The sequence below is a fragment of the Haliotis rufescens genome, unplaced genomic scaffold, assembly GCF_023055435.1.
Source record: "Haliotis rufescens isolate VD_foot unplaced genomic scaffold, xgHalRufe1.0.p SCAF_30, whole genome shotgun sequence".
NCBI classification, from domain to species: domain Eukaryota; kingdom Metazoa; phylum Mollusca; class Gastropoda; order Lepetellida; family Haliotidae; genus Haliotis; species Haliotis rufescens.
In genome coordinates, this window is record NW_025964002.1 from 6151697 (window position 1) to 6176149 (window position 24453).

Genomic DNA, 24453 nt, shown 5'->3' on the forward strand with positions numbered 1-24453 from the left:
CATGGTGCTTAAGTCTGTCTCATGGTGCTTGTGTCTGTCTCATGGTGCTTGTGTCCGTCTGATGGTGCATGTGTCTGTCTGATGGAGCTTGTGTCTGTGTGATGGTGCTTCTGGCTGATGGCGCTTCTGTCTGTGTGATGATGCTTCTGTCGATCTGATGGTCCTTGTGTCTGTCTGATAATGTTTCTGTCTGTGTGATGATGCTTCTCCCTGCTGATGCTTCCATCCTGTATTCCAGGTGTCCCTGGTCGGACTGACAGCGCTGCTGGCGTTGCTGCACCACAGCCAGTTCTACCAGGAGATGATGATGCTTCTGGCCAGCCTGTATTCCAACCCTACAGTGCAGCCAGTCAGTGTAACCATGGAGACACAGCTGCCGTCCACCACCAGTACAGACACGACTCTCAGTACATCAGGTATGGCGTGTTCCTCACTGCTTCTCAATGACTCTAGGGGCGGTCGGGGAGCCTAGTGGTTAAAGCGTTCGCTCGTCACGCCAAGGGCCCAGGTTCGATTCCCGACATGGGTACGATGTGTGAAGCCCATTTCTGGTGTCCCCTGCCTTGATATTGCTGGAATATTGCTAAAAGTGGCGTAAAACCATACCCACTCACTCACTAAATGACTCTAGATATACTATGTCACCCTATCATTACTACCTAGCCCCTTTGTTCAGTTTGTTTACACAAGTTAGTCAAACAAATGTTACAGTCGCCATGTTTGACAGCATTTTTGTTCTTGGCAACTTTATCAAATAATCTTATCATTACAAGCAAAACACTGTTCACCCACACAGTGAAAATGTCCAGTACAGTCACAGCTTAAAAAACCAAAAGAATTGGTTCCCAGGCATATGTTTTTGAACGTATAATGCGTGAGGGTGGTGTCTTATTTTTTTAGGGTTGTTCAAATAGGTATGTAACCAAATAACAGTTGTGTAACCAAATAAACAATTGTGTACAATCAAACGGGGAAAGGGCCTCCCTACATAAATGTATACCTTGATAAGTAAAATACTGGAATGCAGTGTTTGACTACCATTAGACTTTGAATATTTAAGGATTTTTTAAATATTTTTTTTTAAATGGCAGACTTTTTTCTTTTTTTTAAGCGGCAGACTTTATGATGATGAGGGCAGTGCCCGAGAACCAAGACTATTATTTTTTTTAGCCTAACACTGCTCATTCAAATTCAAGGGATTGAGCTAATTTACGAACATCGCTTTGAACCTTTACACTCTTCTTTGGTTGAACGGACGCATCTTGTTTGAATGCCTTATATAGAATTTCCTGCTCTTGATTTCCCGAAAGTTATATCACACGTCAAGTGGTAGAAGAGAAGTTTGTGAAGAAAGCAAACTTTGTCATTGAATTATGTTGAGGTTGTCATTTGCAGATAAGTTTAAAATTACAATGTGAGGGCTTTTCGCCTTTATTTTAAGACTCATTTTAGGCTTGGGGGATGGCGCTGACATTGAGTTGGTGACACATGAATTTCATGGTATTTTCGGACAGCCGTGTTTATCCCGATTACTCACTCTATAACACGGGGTGTAGCATAACACAGACATTATAATACTCAGATGATGGCCTGTTTTTGAGATAAAGGCATCATTAATAAGTGAGTGAGATGTTTTACAGTTGTTCTTGTGATTAGCGAGAAAACTATGAGTGTTCCTGAAGCGTTCGAAAAGATGATGATATATATAAGAAATGTAGTGTTCCCTCAGTAGCTCATCACCTTTCTAATGTTGCAGGTATATTGGAACTAAATCATCAGTAAATGTAGTATTCTGAAACTTGTAATTGAGAAAAGTATCCTGGTTGTGTTTAATTCTTCAGTGAACAGGTCATGATACCACAACTTGTGCACATTTCAGCAGGTGCCCGACACTTGAGTGTATCTCGGGACGGCAACACCCTGGGACAGCGAGGTGTCACCCAGAGTAGGGCTGTCCACACCCCTCCCACCTCGGGCAGCTCAGGGACCCCACGGTCAGGATATGGTGAGTGCAGACTGTGGGACAAGTCATTATCCTTAAGTTGGAGCACCTGATGGATTTACAATTTCAGTTCATAGCTTTTGAGTGTTATTCACAGCACAACAACACAATTGTGAGATCCTGCTGACATGGACAGAGTGTTACAATGTAAAATCTGGCTGCTTGTGCATCTTTGTTCCTTGAAGATGTGGATTGTTGTTCATGCAGAAAAACATGGCTAGCCTTGAACACACAATGAACACACACTTTTTAGAAAGTGGTCAAATGTAACAAATAATTACATTAAGTAATACGTTACCACTGTTATACCGAGGCTGTTGTCTCCCACAACTGCTGCTATAGTGAAATCTACCACAGAGATCTCAATTACCTCATGCAGCACGTGCGTAGCCACCTAGCTGCCATGTGACACCCTTCACTCTTGTCTCCTTCGTCTGCTTAGCAAGACGTGTTTTCTCCTGCTGAAGCGTTCCTTGAAGATTTGGTGATATTTATTATAGTTTATTCTCTAATAAACTGTGCTTTTATGGGGCGTTGCGGTAGCTACGCTTGGTTATAATTTTCCCGCCAAACGGAAATTTTTTCCCGCCCTTTTTTCTATATACTTGCGGGGTTCGCGTATGCACGTTGTGTTTTACGTTTCCCCTGTTCTTGTATGTTTTGGGGGTTAACATAACTTATTTCTTTAATAAAAGTTATATGTGTATGTTATATGTTCACATTGCTCGTTTATTTTCTTGTGAAAATGTTTGTTTGTGAATCATTGTGGTGCGTGCGTTGTAACCATGTTTTGTTCTTTGTTTATAGCAAACAATCAATGTCTGACATGGATATGTCCCCAGTATCCACCCCCTCTACCCCTGCTCCTCGGAGTTATGGGGTGTGCAGAAAGTTTTTGTCGTCCCGGGATCCCCACGATCGTTGCCCGCGGTGCAGGGTTCCTTGCGGGGACACCCGGTGCATCCTGTGCGAAGGTCTGGGGCCTGCGGATTTTGAGCGGTACCGGCTGTACGTACAGTCCGTCTCCACCCCTGTGGTGGCCGGTTCGTCCGGTCGGGGTCCCCGTGCGGGTACCACCTCCTCGGCTGCGGCGGATCCCCTTGCGGCCCTCGGGCTGTCTGGGGATTCCGTCGCCGCATTGTTGTCGAAACTTGTGGATTCCAAGCTGGCGGCCTTATCGCAAGATAGGCCACTGGCTGTTCCGTCCCCGGCCTCTTCGGTGGCCGCGGGGTCCACCGGTAAAGCGGCGGATCTCTTGGCGGCCCGTGTGCTGTCCGGGGATTCCGTCGCTGCATTACTTGCATAACTTGTGGACTCCAAGCTGGCGGCCTTATCTCAGGATAGGCCGCTGGCTGTTCCGTCCCCGGCCACTTCGGTGGCCGCGGGGTCGGACGCGGGGTCCACCGGTACGGCGGCGGCTCCCGTGGTCACCGGTCCTTCCCCCGAACCGTTGCTCCCGCTATCGGTTTAGGACCGCGTGGCCATGGTTTATGACCTCTTTGAGGACATGCCCCGGCCGGTACCGCGGGGAATCCACGACTGTGGGTTCCTCCGAGGTATACGATGAGTCTTCCGACACGGCTTTCCCCGCATCAACCTTGCTGCGCGGTTTCAAGCCTTCCTTGGAGAACGCCTTCGCGGCGGCCTCCGGTCGGGGTCTCCCGTTGCCTCCGACGTCGTGGAGAAAGGGTTTATTCCCGGTACATGACCTTGCCTTTCCCGAGGCTGGTCCTACCGCGGAGGCCCATGTTGAGCGGTTGGGTGTCCGTGCCCCACCGGCTGCTACGGTAACGCAAGCTACCTTGCACCAGCTGGACGCCCTCGCTCGGCACTCCATGTCTCACGGAGACACTTACTTGGCTGCAGCGGCCCGTCTGGTCGAAGGTTCTCCCACGGACCGTGACCAGCGCATTTACAACTGCCTGCTCAGTTTAAATGCTTCCCTGGAGTACGTTGCCGAGGACTCTCGGCACACACTTGCTCTTGTTGGGTCCCTGCATAGGCGCCTGGGTGCCGCTCCTAACCGGAGCGCGCCCCAGGCTGCTGCGGCCTGTAGGTCTAAGGGGTCGGGTTCTTCTTCCTCTGGGAAGTAGCCCCGCCCTGAGGGCTCCGGTATGGGCAATCAGCTGCCCTTTCGCGGGAAGACGGGGAACTGGGGGAAGCCCAAGTCGTCGACGGACGGCAAGGGCCCCTCCAGGTGACTCTCATTGGAGGGGTTCGTATGCCGACAGCGCCAACTTCGGTTGGCCCTTAGGCGAACCCGAGTCACTTGGCCCTGGACAGTTGCGCCTGTCGCAACCTGTCAGGGCCCCCTCTCCTTCCCCAGTGGGAGCCAGACTCCAGACTTACTGGGAGAATTGGGAACAAGTGTTCGACGACCCGTGGGTGGTCAACACGATTCGGTACGGCTATCGGCTTGATCTCAAAGCGAATCCGCCGCTCACCGTTGCCCCGTTGGCAGGTTTCGATTCGGAAACCGATCTTCCCATCCTCGCCGATGCCATCGGCAGGTTGGTGGAGAAGGGGCAGTACGGGAGTTAGCTCTACCAGAAATAACACCGGGGTTTTACTCCAGGATATTTCTCGTTCCCAAGTAGGACAGTGCCGAACTCAGAATGATTCACACGTCCGCTCCCTGGCTGTTCACCCGGTTAACCACCCCCATAGTGGGGTTCCTCCACAGGAGGGGTGTCCGGTACTTCGCGTACCTGGACGACTCGCTAGTAGCAAATCGAATGACGGACACCCTGTCACGCCATCTCGATTTCGCACGTCGGCTCTTGGAGCAATTTGGGTGGATTATCAATCTCCCCAAGAGCGAGTTAACCCCTTCTCAGAACTTGCTGTTCATCGGAGGTCAAAAAAAAAAAAAAAAAAAAGAAAAGTAAAAGGTTCAACACGGTGTCCCATCGCCTCTTTGTCCCCCCAGACCGGTGGCACAAAATTCAGGCGATGATTGCCAAAGTCTTAGCGGTGCAACAGACTGTTCACTTTTGGGAACAGCTGTTAGGGCTACTTGTATCAGCCCAGGACTGCACCGCACGGGGTCGTCTCCAACTCCGCCCGCTGCAACGGTTTTTAATCCAGTTGTTAGCAACGGAGGTGAACAGTGCGACCGTCGCCCTCCCGGATCGGCTCCGACCGCATCTGGAGTGGTGGACGGTCCCTTACATTGTCTTATCAGGAGTCTCTATGCGGCCCTACCGGGCCACGTTGACCCTGTATACAGACGCCTCTCTAGTGGGCTGGGGCGCCCATCTAGAGGGGGAGGTGAGCTCGGGGCTGTGGTGCTTAGACGAACTAGGTCTTCACATCACTTGTCTCGAGTTCAAGGCAGTGATCAACGCAGTCAATCACTGGAAGCATCGTCTCGTCGACGCCCGGCTCATGCTGGCGACCGACAACACGACGGTAGTGTCCTATGTGAACAAACTGGGGGGAACCCACAGTCACTCGCTACTCGATCTCACGTTCGAGTTTTACGCTCTGGTGGACAGTGTCCCGTGCCAGATACGCGCCCGTCACATCCCAGGTGTGCGGAACGTACTGGCCGAAGCTCTATCGAGGCCTCAGGATCCGAGCCCCACAGAGTGGATGCTGAACCCAGTAGTGTTTCAGTGGCTGTGCGAACGTTTGGGTCGTCCGATGGTCGACCTGTTCGCAACGCGGTTCAACAATCAACTCCCGTTGTTTGTATCACCAGTCCCGGTCCCGAGGGCCATCGATCACGATGCTCTCGCGTTAGACTGGACGGGGTTGGTCGCTTATGCTTACCCGCCGACAGCGTTGATACCACACATTCTAAGCCGGCTCCGAGGAGTTCGCTGTCGAATGTTACTGATCGCGCCCATGTGGCCGAACAGATCGTGGTACCCCGACTTGCTGACCCAGGTCACGCAGTCGCCACTTCCACTGCCTGTGAGACCGGATCTCTTGATCCACCCTCACACCCGTCAGCTTCATCCAAACGCAGGGCAGTTCAATCTGCACGCGTGGATGTTGTCACCGAGCGTCTGAGGAGTAAAGTTTTTTCTCGCCGGGCGTCTCGGGCATACGTTAGTATGCATCGTGATTCTACCCAGAAGGTGTATAATGCACGTTGGGTTATTTTCACGAAGTGGTGTTGTAAACATCACATTCATTCGCCAGATAAGGTATCTGTGCAGGATATTGCTCGTTTCATGTCTCACTTGCGAGAGACCCGGAAACTCTCCGGGGGTTCCATTGCCAACTATGTCTCGTCCGTTGCTACGGTACGGGACGTTGCTATGGGTACCAGTCTCTCCAAAGAGCCGGTGATACGGGGTATTATCAAGGGTTTCAAACAGCACGATCTTAAGAAGGGCCGCCTTCGGGCACCGGCCTGGGATCTTTGGCTAGTGTTGCAATCACTTACGGAAGCTCCGTATGAACCCTTGCATAGTGCTTCGTTCCGGCATGTGACTTGGAAAACAGCATTTCTCCTCTCCTTTGCCACGGCGGCACGTGTATCCGAAATTCATGCACTCGATGTCGCCAAGGTACGATTCGATAGGGGTGACGAAGGAGCGGTCCGCCTGGGCCTGCTCATGGGCTTCGTCGCCAAGAATCAGAGAGTCGGGCAAACGGAGAGAGAATTCACTGTAAGATCACTCAAAGAAATCTTACATCCTGCTGATACTGAGGACAGAGCGCTGTGTCCGGTTAGGGCCTTTAAGTATTATCTTAAGGCTTCGAATGAACGTAGACAAGGGCGTGACCGTCTGTTCATATCGTGTAACCCTAATCGCACGGTTGACATACCTCGCAACTCGATTGCGTTGTGGCTTCGTTCTGTCATCAATCTGGCGTACCGGTCTCGGGGGTTACCGGTAGCGGGGTCAAACCTGCACGAGATCAGGGCGCTAGCGGCAACATTTGCCCTACACTCGAATATCTCTGTTCGCAGAATATTACGAGGTTGTTACTGGCGTTCTGACTCGGTTTTTGCCAATCATTACCTCAAACAGGTCGCTGATGCCGTCGTGGAGAGTGTGCACCGTCTTGGCCCGCGGATCGCGGCGCAAGCGGGCACCTAAGGGGTGTGCCCAGCGCAATTCCGAACTCCTCAGGCGTCTGACCTTGCACGGTGGTCAATCTGGGTCTACTCCAATGTTCCCACTGCCGTGGGTACAGGAGTTGGGGTCCCGCAAACCAGCGCACTCACACCACAGGTGAGGGCGGCTTTTTGTGTGCTTTGTCCTTATTTGTATTTTGACAATTATGTCTTTAATTGTCTGTCGTGTATCCCAACCTTGTGATGCATGCTTACAAATACTGGAATTAGGTCACGCGCCTAATGCATACTTTAAGTAGGCTTGCTCTGGGATATACGGTCTGAATGAAATTAATTTCCCTCTTTTCGACTGTTTAACCTGATCTAAGATTAAGCTCACGCGGATACAGTGTTCTCATCCGCTGCGGCGATGAAATACCTATCCAGTGGGGCCGTTTGGAGTCACCAATCGTTTTGGCAATGACGATTGAGCCTTACGGTATGCGCTTGACAGTGCTTTGGTATTCCTATAGGGTAACGCCTAGCTAGGTGCATGCGCATCGAGTGCTTCCGCCTTGGTGTTTACTTCCGCTGGTCGGAAGGAACGCTAGCAGTCAGGATTCGGGTTGTAGGTGCTCCCCACCGCCTACTGTGGTAGTCAGCCTCGGTATAACAGTGGTAACGTATTACTTAATGTAATTTGTAGAATTTTCCTATTCGGAATATTCTATAAGTAATACGTTACCACTGGGCTGCTGCCCGCCCGTCCGTCCCCCGAGCACTTGCTCTCGCAGGAGACAAGAGTGAAGGGTGTCACATGGCAGCTAGGTGGCTACGCACGTGCTGCATGAGGTAATTGAGATCTCTGTGGTAGATTTCGCTATAGCAGCAGTTGTGGGAGACAACAGCCTCGGTATAACAGTGGTAACGTATTATTTATAGAATATTCCGAATAGGAAAATTCTACAATTATATTTGGGATAACACTTTCTTAGCAAAGTACAGGTTCTATCCCATCCGGGGTTCAAACCCACACTTCCAGAGTGAGTCGCCTAATCGCCAGCACACAGAGTCAGCAATCTAACCCACTCAGGTACCTCTCCAACAAGTGTAATGGGAGCCGTGCAAAAGTTACACTTGTCAGAGGGGTACACAAAATACGTGATCGAGACTACCAGATGTCGGACTTTAATATTTTGTGGAAGCCTTGGTGGCTGAGTAGGTTAGATCACTGACTACAACACTACAACACTTAACATACTATGTCAGAATTTGATAGCTTGACAAAATTCCTGGTTAATGAGAATAGGTTGAAGGACATTAATGATATTCACTTTTGAATGTGTTTGTGAAGATGGCGGCGGTGACATAACCTCCTCCACCTACACCAGCGACACCCTGGAGTACCACAGCGTCGTCACTCCATGTCTGGTGTCGGCAGTCTGCCGTCTCATCAAGAACCTCGTGCTCCTGGCGCCACAGGATACCTTCATGGCCCTGAAGAAGGACGGCTACATCTCCATCTTGACAAGGTAATCCAAGGGAAGTCTTACTGCTTCTGTATAAGGGTGCACTGTTAGAAGCTTGACAAGGTAATCCGAGGGAAGTCTTACTGCTTCTGTATAAGGGTGCACTGTTAGAAGCTTGACAAGGTAATCCGAGGGAAGTCTTACTGCTTCTGTATAAGGGTGCACTGTTAGAAGCTTGACAAGGTAATCCGAGGGAAGTCTTACTGCTTCTGTATAAGGGTGCACTGTTAGAAGCTTGACAAGGTAATCCGAGGGAAGTCTTACTGCTTCTGTATAAGGGTGCACTGTTAGAAGCTTGACAAGGTAATCCGAGGGAAGTCTTACTGCTTCTGTATAAGGGTGCAGGGTTAGAAGCTTGACAAGGTAATCCGAGGGAAGTCTTACTGCTTCTGTATAAGGGTGCACTGTTAGAAGCTTGACAAGGTAATCCGAGGGAAGTCTTACTGCTTCTGTATAAGGGTGCACTGTTAGAAGCTTGACAAGGTAATCCAAGGGAAGTCTTACTGCTTCTGTAGGCTGCAGTGTTAGAAGCTTGACAAGGTAATCCGAGGGTAGTCTTACTGCTTCTGTAGGCTGCAGTGTTAGAAGCTTGACAAGGTAATCCGAGGGAAGTCTTACTGCTTCTGTAGGCTGCAGTGTTAGAAGCTTGACAAGGTAATCCGAGGGAAGTCTTACTGCTTCTGTAGGCTGCAGTGTTAGAAGCTTGACAAGGTAATCCGAGGGAAGTCTTACTGCTTCTGTAGGCTGCAGTGTTAGAAGCTTGACAAGGTAATCCGAGGGAAGTCTTACTGCTTCTGTATAAGGGTGCAGTGTTAGAAGCTTGACAAGGTAATCCGAGGGAAGTCTTACTGCTTCTGTATAAGGGTGCAGTGTTAGAAGCTTGACAAGGTAATCCGAGGGAAGTCTTACTGCTTCTGTATAAGGGTGCAGTGTTAGAAGCTTGACAAGGTAATCCGAGGGAAGTCTTACTGCTTTTGTAGGCTGCACTGTTAGAAGCTTGACAAGGTAATCCGAGGGAAGTCTTACTGCTTTTGTAGGGTGCAGTGTTAGAAGCTTGACAAGGTAATCCGAGGGAAGACTTACTGCTTCTGTATAAGGGTGCAGTGTTAGAAGCTTGACAAGGTAATCCGAGGGAAGTCTTACTGCTTCTGTATAAGGGTGCAGTGTTAGAAGCTTGACAAGGTAATCCGAGGGAAGTCTTACTGCTTCTGTATGCGGTTGCAGTGCTAGAAGCTTGACAAGGTAATCGGAGGGAAGTCTTACTGCTTCTGTATAAGGGTGCAGTGTTAGAAGCTTGACAAGGTAATCCAAGGGAAGTCTTACTGCTTCTGTATAAGGGTGCAGTGTTAGAAGCTTGACAAGGTAATCCGAGGGAAGTCTTACTGCTTCTGTATAAGGGTGCAGTGTTAGAAGCTTGACAAGGTAATCCGAGGGAAGTCTTACTGCTTCTGTATAAGGGTGCACTGTTAGAAGCTTGACAAGGTAATCCGAGGGAAGTCTTACTGCTTCTGTATAAGGGTGCACTGTTAGAAGCTTGACAAGGTAATCCGAGGGAAGTCTTACTGCTTCTGTATAAGGGTGCACTGTTAGAAGCTTGACAAGGTAATCCGATGGAAGTCTTACTGCTTCTGTATGCGGGTGCAGTGTTAGAAGCTTGACATGGGAATCAGACGGTTTCAGTCTCGTACAGTGTTTGGTCCCATTACAGGCATAGTGGCGATGTTAGAATGGGAGTGAATGTTTGGTGTTTGTTTTGACCAGCGGGTGAATGTTTGGTGTGTTTTTTTACTAAGAGATGAATGTTTGGTGTCTGTTTTGGCTAGGAGGTGAATGTTTGATGTTTGTTTTGACCAGGGAGTGAATGTTTGGTGTTTGTTTTGACCAGCGGGTGAATGTTTGGTGTGTATTTTTACTAAGAGATGAATGTTTGGTGTCTGTTTTGGCTAGGGAGTAAATGTTTGGTGTTTGTTGTGACTACAGAGTAAATGTTTGGTGATTGTTTTGACTAGGAGGTGAATGTTTGATGTTTGTTTTGACCAGGGAGTGAATGTTTGGTGTTTGTTTTGACCAGGGAGTGAATGTTTGGTGTTTGTTTTGACCAGGGAGTGAATGTTTGGTGTTTGTTTTGACCAGGGAGTGAATGTTTGGTGTTTGTTTTGACCAGGGAGTGAATGTTTGGTGTTTGTTTTGACCAGGGAGTGAATGTTTGGTGTTTGTTTTGACCAGGGAGTGAATGTTTGGTGTTTGTTTTGACCAGGGAGTGAATGTTTGGTGTGTGTTTTGACCAGGGAGTGAATGTTTGGTGTTTGTTTTGACTAGGTGGTGAACGATTGTGTTTCAAACTTTGTTCAACTGTTCTTTGTCAAGCCACACCCTACCCTTTACTTACAGATTATGTCATTTTTTCAGCATGATTGATTCAAGACAAATCCAGGAGTGTTGTCAGGAAATGTCAACTGGCTCGAACCCTGCCCAGGCCGAGCTTGCGTTCCGGGATCTGATACAGCTGTATGACAGCATCGTGACGCTGCTCAGAGCCTGTGCGTTATACGACTCCCCCATCAGGGTGGAGATTCTAGCCAACACCAGCGCCCTCGACTCCATCGTGTCTCTGCTTCTTATTCAGTGTGATGGTAAGTGCCCTCGACTCTGATGTAATTGTTACAAATGTTCTAATGTCTAGAGGGCACATATGGCCGAGTCGTCTAAGGCTCCGCTATTCGCTGTGCGGAGTTGCTTCCCTTGTGCATTCCATAAATCTATGATCGTGGGTACGAATTTCAGTTGGATCCGACTGTTTCTATGTTTGTGAGTTTCACCAAAGTGGTAAATGCCTGAGGCCTACATCACTTCGCGCTTTCCTCCACATTAAACTGACCGCCATAATATAACTTTAATACTGTTCAAAGCGGTGTTAAAACCAACTCACTCACTCTAATGTCTAGATTTTATGAAGGCTAGTGAAGAGGCTACAGAGTGTAATGTAATGAGGTTGATATATCTATGTGGATTATATGTGTCACACGATTAATGAAGTGAATCTAGTGCCATGGAGATTCTAGTGCCATAAGGTTGGCAATTAAGTGCAGATGCCCTGGGTGCGAAATATTATAAATACGGTATCCTATTGATAATTCATTTTTGTGTCAGCTATTTATTGTTAAACACAAGTTTGTCAACAAAGTTGATTGTTTCCTTGTATATCTCAACTGTATGAGACTTCAATTATTTTTTACCCTTGCGTGACCCCCCATGAGGATTCAGGGTTAGAAAGACCCCTATGCTGGTGGTAAGAGGCAACCAAATTGATCCAGTGGTCAGGCTTGTGACTTGGATGATAGAGTGTCCTCATGCCCTGGCGGCGTGCATTGCTGCTCACAATATTGATCACTGGTTCACCCTCTAATAAATACAGGCTGCTGTCATAGCCTGTTGCTGAGTGCCGCGTTAAACAACAACAAACACTCTTGTATGAATAATGATTCACTCTTATTTTTCTTCACCGTTTAATTCTAAGGACTGCATACCTATGTATTCTAGTATATTTGGGGTTTAAAGGACTTTAGATTAATTCAATTGATTAAGTTCAAAGGAATGGCTATTTGAGACTGAATGAATTATGTTGAAATTCAATATTCAGCTGACAGTGATATGACATGGTGCTTACACAAAGTTAATTATCCCTAAATAGTTCCACTGACATCAATTTTCGCATGTAAATGTCTGTCTTTGCACTACAGCTAGTGGTGACTTGGCTACTGACTGTCGTGGACTGTGGATGTCTGTGTTCAACCTCCTGTCCTCCCTGATACAGCTGCAGTCCTCCACAGCTCTTGATGTCATCACACACGCCCTTTCCAAAGCCTGGACACACCTCTCAGGTAGGTCACTAACCTCACACATGCCCTTTCCAAAGCCTGGACACACCTCTCAGGTAGGTCACTAACCTCACACACGCCCTTTCCAAAGCGTGGACACACCTCTCAGGTAAGTCACTAACCTCACACACGCCCTTTTCAAAGCCTGAACACACCTCTCAGGTAGGTCGCTAACCTCACACGCCCTTTCCAAAGCCTGGACACACCTCTCAGGTAGGTCACTAACCTCACACACGCCCTTTCCAAAGCCTGGACACACCTCTCAGGTAGGTCACTAACCTCACACACGCCCTTTCCAAAGCCTGGACACACCTCTCAGGTAGGTCACTAACCTCACACACGCCATTTCCAAAGCCTGAACACACCTCTCAGGTAGATCACTAACCTCACACACGCCCTTTCCAAAGCGTGGACATACCTCTCAGGTAGGTCACTAACCTCACACACGCCCTTTCCAAAGTCTGGACACACCTCTCAGGTAGGTCACTAACCTCACACACGCAATTTCCAAAGCCTGAACACACCTCCCAGTTAGGTCACTAACCTCACACACGCGATTTCCAGAGCCTGGACACACCTCTCAGGTAGGTCACTTACCTCACATTCGCTATTTCCAAAGCCTGGAAACACCTCTCGGTTAGGTCTATGACCTCATACACACCCTCTCCAAAGAATGGACACAATTCTCCAGTAGGCCATTGACCTTATACACACCCCCTCCAAAGACTGGACACACCTCTCAAGCTGGTCGATCACATCCTCTCCAATGTCTTGACACATATTGCAGATATGTCTAAAGAATGCAGTACAGGAAAAATGCTCTGGAACATATCTCTGATAGTTGTCTCTTAAACACATACCTTGTATCAGAAAAATTTGAAATTATAAAATTATTCAAATCTTACTGTTCTTCATCAACAACAATATTATTTACAGACATGTTTGGACGGCTCCTGGAGATGCTTTGTGAGGAGACACAGGCCGTCTCACTGTCCTGCATGGCCTTCCTGTCTGGAATATGTTGTGAGGAAGGCAGGATAGCAGCGAAACACCCGGAGAGAGGCTCCAGGTCACACACGCTGTCTGAGCTTCTGGACATGCAGATAGGCCGACGTGAGTCCACCAAGCCATACCATACAGAGCATGAGTGCTGCAATTCACTGTGTAAAGTTGTCGCTGAGGCTTACCAGGAACATAGGATTATTGCTTTCAAAATGGGGACGGAGTGGGCAAGCATCAAAAGCGCCATGTTAGCAAGTGCCAGGTGCTGTATCGTATCCCGCTAGTGACCGAATTGTTATTCAGCAATGTTTACAGGTCTTTACAGCGTTGTCAATACCCCTAGTGTACAGTACATCCACCCTGTGCACTCAAAAGAACCCACTTGTCCGATGGTAGATGACCAGATGGTGGAAACACGAATATGTACATACACCCGAAACACAAGTGTGTGGAGTCACCCTGATGTGGATGTAAAAACCTTCTAGCACCTCTGGGCAGCTTGGGCTGTATACTCCCCAGGGAGTTGAGAATGATAACTGGAATGCAAACGAATCCATTGGTCGGGGAACAAATATAACCGCCTTTGAGCAGATACTAGTACCTGGATACCTGCAGTATATTAATGTGTAGTTTCATAACAAAAATAAAACCGCCTTTGAGCAGGTACTAGTACCTGGATAGGGGGCACAGGTGGCCTAGTCATCTGAGGCACCGCGATTCGCTGTGCAGAGTTGCGTCCCCTGGGCATGCCAGAAACCTATGATTGTTGGTTCGAATCCCGGTTCACCCCAATTATGTTTCTAGGTTTGTCAGCACCATACCCGTGCTCGGGGGTTTCACCGAAGTGGTAAACATCTGAGACATGCATCACTTCGGGCTTTCCTCCCACATTATGCTGACACGCCGTGATATAACTGGAATACAGTTAAAAGCGGTGTGAAACCCAACTCACTCACTCACTCACTAGTACCTGGATACCCGCGGTATATAAATGTGTAGTTTAATAAAAAGAATTGGTGTGTAATGATGTAAATGGTTTCAGAGATGACTTGCTTTAGAAGTTTAGCAAAGAAGGTCCCCAGCACTCTATTGCTTGTTGTGAAAGCTGAGTACAAATGATCAGGTGGTTTGTAGGCTCGGTGACTTGGTTGGTTGTCTCATCTCACCTTGACTGAGTAGGACATTGCTCATTATTTCACTCACTTGCTTGCATGCCCCAGACAGGATTATTCACAGGATGCCATGATATACACTCAGCGTCATTATTGAGGGCTTGTGCAGATAATTAAGCGCTAAAACTATGCAAAAAATGTCGCATTGTTAACGTTCAGTTGCATCTGGAATGAACCATTGCAGACCCACATTTCTGGAATGAACCATTGCATACCCACATTTCTGGAATGAACCATTGCATACCCACATTTCTGGAATGAACCATTGCATACCCACATTGACTGTTCCTTGTCATGTGCATGTCCTTGCTAGTGCATGCCTAGGAGATCCTTCAATAATGACGCTGAGCATAGCCGGAATGTTGCTGACAGCTTTATTAATGAATAAAACAAGAAACAAACAAAGGCTCCATGTTTCACCCTTCTGCCTCCAGCATCTGATGATCCCAGCCAGGGACCCCGAACATCAGGATCCAGCCTGTGCAAAGCGTTGATTAGTACCTATGACCTGGTCACCTTGAAGCACACTGACCGACCACACAGCGCTGACCGGATAGCTGTCATCAACACACTCAAGTCTCTCCTTGTCATCTCACAGTCGGCGAAACAGACAGCATTGGACAGTAAGTGTCAGACAGACAGCACTAGACAGGGAGTTCCAAACAGACAGCACTGGACAGTAAGTGTCAGACAAACAGCACTAGACAGGGAGTTCCAAACAGACAGCACTGGACAGTAAGTGTCAGACAGACAGCACTAGACAGGGAGTTCCAAACAGACAGCACTGGACAGTAAGTGTCAGACAGACAGCACTAGACAGTAAGTGTCAGACAGACAGCACTGGACAGTAAGTGTCAGACAGACAGCACTAGACAGGGAGTTCCAAACAGACAGCACTGGACAGTAAGTGTCAGACAGACAGCACTAGAGTGTAAGTTCCAAGCAGACAGCACTGGACAGTAAGTGTCAGACAGACAGCACTAGACAGGGAGTTCCAAACAGACAGCACTGGACAGTGAGTTCTAAGTAGACAGCAATAGACAGTGAGTTCCAAACAAACAATGAGCTCCAAACAGACAGAGTGAGTGTCAGAAAGACAGTACTAGACAGTAGGTAAGAAAACGTACAACTGTATGATCAACAACTTCTAGTTTATTACATCACTGCTTTACAGAGAAGGAATTGCAAAGTAGTGAAATCTTTTGTTGTAAAGGTATATCCATAAAAACTTGGGTCAATTGAGCAAATTGTGTGAATCAATGCTCATGACACTCATTGTCTGGTCCAGACTTGATTATTTACAGACCGCCATCATATAGCTCAAATATTGCTGTGTGCGGCGTTAAACAACAAATAAATGAGCTAATGCTAAAAAGATGTGTTATTTGATTGTTGAGCAAAGTGTACCTTGTTTCCAGTGGGCCTGGCGGAGTCGCTCCTGCAGCATGGGAAGCAGCTCCATGCCCAGCTCAGTCTGGAGGCCCTGCAGCTCACCAAGTCCGGGGGGCGGAGGAAGGAAGAGCCCCTCATACAGGAGCTCCTGCTCCTCTTCTCCCTGCTGAGGAACTTCATGGCCAGCTGCAACAAGGTCAAGGTAATCAGTGCTCTGACATGGGGCACCATGCTGTTGTACTTGTAGGTGGAGTGGTTGAAGCTGTGGCCACAGTCTGTCTATGCCAGCAGCTGAGTCTCGTTGGTTGATCCGAAAGCGTAACTCTACTTTTCACGTAAAGATTCTTATTGTTCATAATAACATGGTTTCAATTTCGTTCATAATAGCATGTTTTCGATTGTTAATTTTGTATGAAATCAATTTTGATATGTTACACCAGAACATATTTTGATGCTTTTAAGGTTTTAAGATTTGTAGTCATTTGTGTGTCTTGACTGACAATATAACAAGTGTTATGGAAAAGATTCTTTTTGTTTGATGATTGGCCCAACACTGATGAGTGGTAACGTTATGTTCCCTGCTGCAGCTTGCGTGCCACCATTCGGGTCTGAGTGGCCTGTTACACCGACTGTGGGCGTGGGCACAAGTGGATGCCGCCCTGATGTCATCCATCCTGGCCCTGCTGCTCACCTTCACAGCTCACTGTCCACCTGGTAGGTCACTCTCTTTTCTTGGGGTTACTGGAGAATCCAGTACAGGGTAAGTCAAGCTCTTGTCTTGGGGATACTGTAGGATCCAGGCCAGTATAGTTCACTCTGTTATCTTGGGGACACTGAAGCACCCAGGGCAGTGTAGATCGCTCTGTTGTCTTGAGGATACTCTAGGATCTAAGCCAGTTTAGGTCACTGTCTTGTCCTGAGGACACTGGAAGATCCAGGGCAGTGTTGATCTATCTGTTGTCTTGATGATACCCTAGAATCTAAGCCAGTGTAAGTCACTCTCTTGTCTTGGGGATACCGTAAGATCCAGGGCAGTGTAAGTCACTCTCTTGTCCTGAGGACACTGGAAGATCCAGTGCAGTTTAGGTCACTCTCTTGTCCTGAGGACACTGTAGGATCCAGGGCAGTGTAGGTCACTCTCTTCTCTTGGGGATACTGTCAGATCCAGGGCAGTGTTGATCTATCTGTTGTCTTGAGGATACCCTAGAATCTAAGCCAGTGTAAGTCACTCTCTTGTCTTGGGGATACCGTAAGATCCAGGGCAGTGTAAGTCACTCTCTTGTCCTGGGGACACTGTAGGACCCAGGGCATATTACATCACTCTCTTGTCTTGGGGATACTCTAGGATCTAAGCCAGTGTAAGTCACTCTCTTGTCTTGGGGATACTGTTGGATCCAGGGCATTGTAAGTCACTCTCTTGTCCTGGGGACACTGTAAGACCCAGGGCATTGTAAGTCACTCTCTTGTTCTGGGGACACTGTAGGAACTAGGGATGTGTAGGTAACTCTCTTGTCTTTTTTGATACTGTAGGACCCAGGGCAGTGTTGCTAACTCTCTTGTCCTGGGGACACTGTAGGACCCAGGGCAGTGTAAGTCACTCTCTTGTCCTGGGGACACTGTAGGACCCAGGGCAGTGTAAGTCACTCTCTTGTCCTGGGGACACTGTAGGACCCAGGGCTGTGTAGGTCACTCTCTTGTCTTTTTTGATACTGTAGGACCCAGGGCAGTCTAGGTCACTCTCTTGTCTTGTGGACACTGTATGACCAAGGGCAGTGTAGGTCATGCTCTTGTCTGGAAGATACTGTTGGATCCATGGCAGTGTAGGTCACTACCTTGTCTTGGGATTGTTGGGAGTCCGGTGAAGAGGTCAATCTCTTGTCCTGGGAACAATGTAGGGATCGGGGGCAGTAAATGTCGTGTTGCTGTGGCATTAACAACATTCACTTGGTTTAATTTCTTGCTGACAAAATCTCTTATTCATCAGCTGAAACAGTCATACAAATTGTCACATTTAGGTATGTCCTTTACTCATAGATCAGTATCATCACATATCATTAACTCATAGGTGTGTGTATGCATATTATGTAGATGTGAAACCTTTACAGCTGAAATCTGGTAGGGCAGCCTTGGGTTGATGTTCAATCACCCTGCTGATTCTATTCCCTGTCTTTAAAGTGCAATGTCCTAAATGTGATGTTGCTGTTATTTTTCTTTCAAGAACATCAAACTTGACACCTGGTGTTCTTCTTGCTTTCATATGGAAGAACTGCAACATTAAGCCAGTGGTATTTATGATGCTTGTTGCAGCTACCTCCTCGTTGGCATACACCAGCTCCTCCGGCGTGCCCAACACCACCGTGGACGGCAAGCCCTGCCTCAGCAGCAGCTCCTTGGTGCACTGCCTGGTGAAGCTGGCAGGACACAGCACCAACAAGGACGCCTCCAAGCTGGTGTTCAGCATCCTCGCCACACTCACCCTCTCCTCCGAGTGCCGTAACATCATGTGGAAGGTAACTGCATATAACTCTCCATCTGATGCATGTAAAGCAGTAGGTCACGCAGCTAATCCCAACAGCGGAGAGATTTAATTTAAAAAATTGTCCACAGAATTGGTCCCCAGCAGCCCATGGTTTACTCTGAGAGTGGGGGACGTTATTCATAATATCAATCATTGGTTTGTCTGGTCCAGAGTCAATTACTTACAGGTTGCTGTCATATATGCTGAGTGCTGCATTAAACAACAAACAAACTATCAAAGTCCTTCGGTGATTGCAGGGTTGAAAACAAGATCGTCTGGTCACGCTCGCTGACTTGTTTGATGAATTTTAACATATCCAAAATGCATATATCTATGTTTCATGATGGCAATCATTTGATTGTCTGGTCCAGAACTTCGATTATTTACGGACCACCATCATAAAGCAGGACTATTTCTGAGTGAGACATTACACAACAACAACAACAACAACAACAAAACCTAAGTACTTTGTACCTATACAATCAGTTTGAAAATATCAAACAACATTGTTTGTTGATGAGACAATGCACTTGTCTTTTAGAGTAACTTCTTCTCTGAGTTCTCCAAGTTGAATCCTCACAAGGCCAGCAAGAGCAAGTGGAAGTCTCCGCGAGATGTGCAGTGGATGGAGGTCCTCACCAACCTCTCCTTCTCAGTGGAGGGTCACCAGATCATCCTCAACATCTCAGGTAAGTCCTCACACCTGTAGGATGTACATGATGATGTTGCCTGTAGTGATGTTGAAGGAGTTCATCATGTTGCCTGTAGTAATGTTAAAGGTGTTGATGATGTTGTCTGTAGTGATGTTGATGAGGATGTCACCTATAGTGATGTTGATGATGTTGCCTGTGGTGATGGTGAAGTTGTTGTTGATGTAGGAGGAGTGCAGCTGCTGCTGGACTACTTGGAGCTGGGGTCGCCCCGATGTCAGGAGAGCTCCCTCCTCATACTCCGCAACCTGTGCTGCCACGCCAGTAACAAGCAGAAGCTTCTTGCTAATGGTTTGTATACAACTACTCACCATCTTGACTAGAAGATGCCGTGTATGGCAGATGTAGATGTGTATGGTAGATGTACAGGTAAACCCTTCAGGCAAACTGATGACATGATGAACTATGTACATCCAGTACAGAAACTCAGTGTTAGACCTTTCTTCATCCTTCTGCTAACTCGTCTCAACACAAGCCGAGGACAAACAATGATGAGGCAGTCAAACTTGAGAAATATGCAATATCCTAATATTGAGTGTCTGCTCCCAATTTCAAGGGGGCATAGGTGACCCAGTGGTCTCAGGTGCCTCAATTAACTGTGCAGAGTTGCGGCCCTTAGGCGTGCCAGAATACTATGACCGTGGGTTCGGATCCCAGCTTCTCCATGACTATGTTTTTTGAAGGGTTGTCAGCACCATACCCCTGCTCATGGGTTTCAACTTCTAGTTTACATGCCTTGATATTATGTATGTTTGTTTGTTTGTTGTTTAACACAGCACTCAGCAATATTCAACTTAATCAAGCTTTATGAAGGCGGTTTGTAAATAATAAAGTCTTGATTAGACAATCCAGTGATTGACATCATGAACATCGATCTGCACAATTGGGATATGATGACTTGCAAAAACCAAGTCAGCGAGTCTGACCTCCCGATCCCATTAGTCGCCTCTTACGACAAGCATAGTCGCCTTTTACGGCAAGCATGGGTTGCTGAAGACCTATTCTACCCCGGATCTTCACGGGCCATGTCTAAGCAACACATGAACTCCTATAATCAACTATTATAACACAATGTTATAGTTTAATACAAATCATATCATATCATGTCAGTGTCATCTTGTTTACGTTACTCTGTCTGTGCTTGGATGGGTATATTTGCAATGCTCAACATGATGGTATGACGTGTGTGATGTTGCAGGTAAGCTGCTGCCGGCCATGTTGCAGTGTGTGGAGGAGGGGACAGAGAAGATGCAGGCCGTGGCAGCATCAGCACTCTGGGCACTCATATTCAACAATCAAAAGGTAATAGATCCAGTTGATCAGTCTGAATATAGTTCACAGATCAACCTCAGCATGCACTTGTTCCCAGGCATCAGTTAAACAACCATCCATCACACCAATTTGACACCAAACAGGAAATACTCACACCAAGTACCTCGTATTTCTGATGCTGGTCACATTCATATTTATCAGAAAGACTGTTTTGAATGCTATTTCTCACCAGTTCCCAAAATTAGCGAAAGTTGAGAAGTCATTGATGTGTGGTAAGACAATATGCTGTCACTCTGATTCTTAACCTCCAAAGGTTATAACTGATGTGTTCTTGAGTAAACTATATGCCATCATATGTTGGTCATCATAAGTTCCAATGTCTCTTGGCCTATTTATCAAGCAGGAAACTTTTGCAAGAATTTGAAATTTGTCAAACATTAGAAGTTTTTTGGGTACCTAGATGTTTTGGCAGTAGTTATGATAGTTTGCTTTTGAATAATGAAGTCAATTGTTTCCGGTGGGTATTGTAAAACGGTATCGGATGGTCAAAATAGCTGTTGCGTGGATTGTATTTTTTTTGGCAGATATAAACCGCAAGGAAGACCAAGTCTGCTCTCGTTGTCAATACATCACAGTAACTTCTTTGAGAGGCATTTAGAAGTTGGATTTCTAAGTAGGGACAACATATATGGATGAACAACTTCTTTATTACAATTAGGAGGAACGTTTTGGTGTAGATTCTAACACCATTATCAAGCAAGTGATGTTCAGAGTATGGTTGACAAGCATATATATATACAGGATAGGAGGTAGTGTTTATACAGTTGAGTAGGTTTAAGATGCAGTTACTGCATATATTCCACTTTATAAACACTGCCTCCTATCCTGTATATATATATATGCTTGTCAACCATACTCTGTACATCACTTGCTTGATAACAGTGTTAGAACCTACGCTGAAACATCACTCCTAATTAATGGTTTGTTGGTTAACAAACAGCACTACAACCCCTAGCTGCTTTATGTATTCATGGGGTAGTCAGGTAGCCTAGTGGTTAAAGCGTCCGCTCGTCACGCAGAAGACCCGGGTTCGATTCCCGACATGGGTACAATGTGTGAAGCCCATTTCTGGTGTCCCCCTCCGTGATATTGCTGGAATATTGCTAAAAGCCGCGTAAAACCTTACTCACTCACTCACTATGTATTCATGAGTGACGAGGAAAGTAGGGTATGCAGGTTTGTGAAGTATTGATGATGGTTTGGTCTGAGCTGGGTTAGTGTATTATTGTACCTGTTGATTGATACTCATACCATCAACCACTTGTTTATCTACTCCAAGCCAGGTATGCCTATGATATAGCAAGTTCTATTTACAGGCAAAGGTTCTGATGAAGAATGCCAACATTCTCTGCCAACTCAAGGAATCTCACCAAAACATTGTGAATCTTGCCACCAAGTCGGACTTACAGACGCGCTGCGCTGACGATCTCAAGTCTGTCATCTCAGTAGTGGCGGAATAGTTCCGGTCCTGAGGCTGGATTCAGTGAGGTTCTGATAGCCTCGTCCCTGACACTGAAGGAGATAACCTGACACTACCATTTGGACACAAGCAGATAGTCACATGCTCTCAGATTGTGTGTGTCATGTCACAAGTGGATGAGATGCACTCCCAACTGGTTTCTGAAGAATTCCTGAAACTTGCAGCATTATCCCATGTTTTACTTCAGTGCAGGGAATGGTAGAAATAATGTTTGCTGGAAGTTAGATTGATTTCTGAGGTGCCAAGATAATAGATGCGCTGTTGTCACTAAATTTGAATTATGACTGAGTGGAGAGCATTTAACTGGATATCTCAGCCAACAAATTTTCATTCAATATTTGGAAACAGGGTAATCTAACCATTGTGCATGAAGCAGATTAAATTCTCTGACTGTCTGCTGACAGTGGACAGGATTCACAGCCCGTGAAGTAGCCGGTTGTTAAGATGTTCCCTTGCATGAAGAGGACCAAGGGTTGAATTCTCAACGTACGTTATACAAATCCAAGAATGGCATGACCCTACCACCACACACAATATTATTACTTGGTACTATGTAGTAAAACATCACTCATTCATAGACAGTATTAAGCTACATTAAGAAAATTTTACCTCCAAGCCTGTACAGAACAAAAACAGGATGCTCTCCCTTAAACCAACATGAGTGAGTGAGTGAGTGAGTTGGGTTTAACGCCGCTTTTAACATTATTCCAGTTATATCACGGCGTGTCAGCTTAATGTGGGAGGAAAGCCCGAAGTGATGCAGGTCTTAGACGTTTACCACTTCGGTGAAACCCACGAGCACGGGTATGGTGCTGACAAACCTAGAAACATAATCGGGGCGAACCGGGATTCGAACCCACAATCATAGGTTTCTGGCGTGTCCAGGGGACGCAACTCTGCACAGCGAATCGCGGCACCTTAGACGACTGGGCCACCCGTGCCCCACTCACAATGGTAGAAGTGACTCCATCTGAGCACTGATGTACATACGTGCGTTGATGAAATGTGGTGTAAAGTAAGCATGTACTGTACATGTTGTCTGTATTTCAGGAAACAAAGTCTTCATCAATGTTATTCTGACAATGTTCTGAACAGTAGGAGAAATTGTAATCCAATTTGTACATTATATTTATTTATTTTCATAAAATAACAACAAAAGACTGTGTGTTTGTGTTTGTATCCTTGCATTTGCATAATGTTGCCAGAAATACAGACCATCCAGGGATTGTGTGCGGAACAGAGTTCACTATCAATTTGATCAAAGTACAATTTGGACCTCAACCAAACTGAAAGACTTCCTAAGTAATCGTTACTCCGTACTAGTGAGTACATATAAGTAAAACTTAACAGGACTCTTCATTTTGAGTACCAGAAGGATGTGTAAGTGGAAAGTACTCTGACTTCATTGTCTTGATTTGCTTTGTTCTGGATTTGCCATGGAGGAGGTATCTCAAGGAAGAGGTTCCCAGTCTACAATATGCATGATTGACCAGGAAGAATATATGAGGCTTCACAAATTGAATGATTGTTTCTTTGTCACCAGTTTATCTGTGGAAATGACTCTTTATGAAAACAGGTTGAAGTCTTTAAACGAAAGTTCTTCTCCTTTGTTTGCAGAGTTAACCCTTGGTTCAACCTCTCATTGCCTGAATAACAATAGTTCGAACTTTCCAGTCTTGTGCAGGCTTTTTTATCCTTAACCATTCTGAAAACTTACACTTATCTGCCAGATAGCCATTGTCCCATACCAAGGATTTTATATAACATTGATACATATACTACCGACCAAAAAATGAGTGAATTGATGAAATAATAGTGAAAGTGTAAGGATGATAATAGTCTGTAAAATTATTTTCGAGCATGTAGATCAATATCTGGTGTGTCCACCATGTTGGGTGATACATGCACGACACCTACTGTTGATTAACTTGCCTATGGCTGTCCATGGTATTGCCTGCCATTCTGCCTGAAGAGCTACACAGAGCTGGGCCACGTTGGCGAGTGCTGGGTCTATCGCGTACACTCTCCTTCTGAGATCATCCCACAGATGTTCTATTGGGGAAATGTCTGGGGATGTAAAGGGCCAGTCCAATGCCCATATGTCTTTTCGTCGTGGTAATCGGTGGGCACGATGTGGCCTGGCATTTTAACCTTGAACGCGAGGATCACTTCGCTATAAAACTATAATGGTTTCCATGTTTCCAAGTTGTACATTCACATAACAAACAAATGGACACGTGTCTTAATGCATTTGCACCGTAAATCGCCATATTCAACATAGCATTCGATATTAAGTATTGGCAAAAAAGTTCATACAAAATCACAAGCATTAGATTAAAGTCAGGTACATGACAGAGCCTCGGCTCGAGTCTGTTTTCAGCTGCTGGTCAGACAGTGAGTGAGTGTGTATGGTTTTACGCCGCT

At 46.5% G+C, this 24453-nt stretch overlaps 1 protein-coding gene across 1 annotated transcript in view; it reads left to right on the forward strand.

The window, feature by feature from the left end:
• LOC124143263 (rotatin-like) overlaps window positions 1-22827 on the forward strand; it is a 71263-nt gene extending 48436 nt beyond the window's left edge. Inside the window, exons 32-45 of the mRNA XM_048380452.1 lie at window positions 239-416; window positions 1880-2005; window positions 8371-8548; window positions 10955-11178; window positions 12286-12426; window positions 13360-13536; window positions 15032-15220; window positions 16016-16191; window positions 16577-16703; window positions 18297-18499; window positions 19049-19196; window positions 19386-19508; window positions 20416-20519; window positions 21866-22827. Coding sequence (XP_048236409.1) covers window positions 239-416; window positions 1880-2005; window positions 8371-8548; window positions 10955-11178; window positions 12286-12426; window positions 13360-13536; window positions 15032-15220; window positions 16016-16191; window positions 16577-16703; window positions 18297-18499; window positions 19049-19196; window positions 19386-19508; window positions 20416-20519; window positions 21866-22009 — 2238 coding nt within the window. The 3' untranslated portion in view covers window positions 22010-22827. The remainder of the gene's footprint in view (window positions 1-238; window positions 417-1879; window positions 2006-8370; window positions 8549-10954; window positions 11179-12285; window positions 12427-13359; window positions 13537-15031; window positions 15221-16015; window positions 16192-16576; window positions 16704-18296; window positions 18500-19048; window positions 19197-19385; window positions 19509-20415; window positions 20520-21865) is intronic.
• Window positions 22828-24453: the final 1626 nt, after the last annotated feature.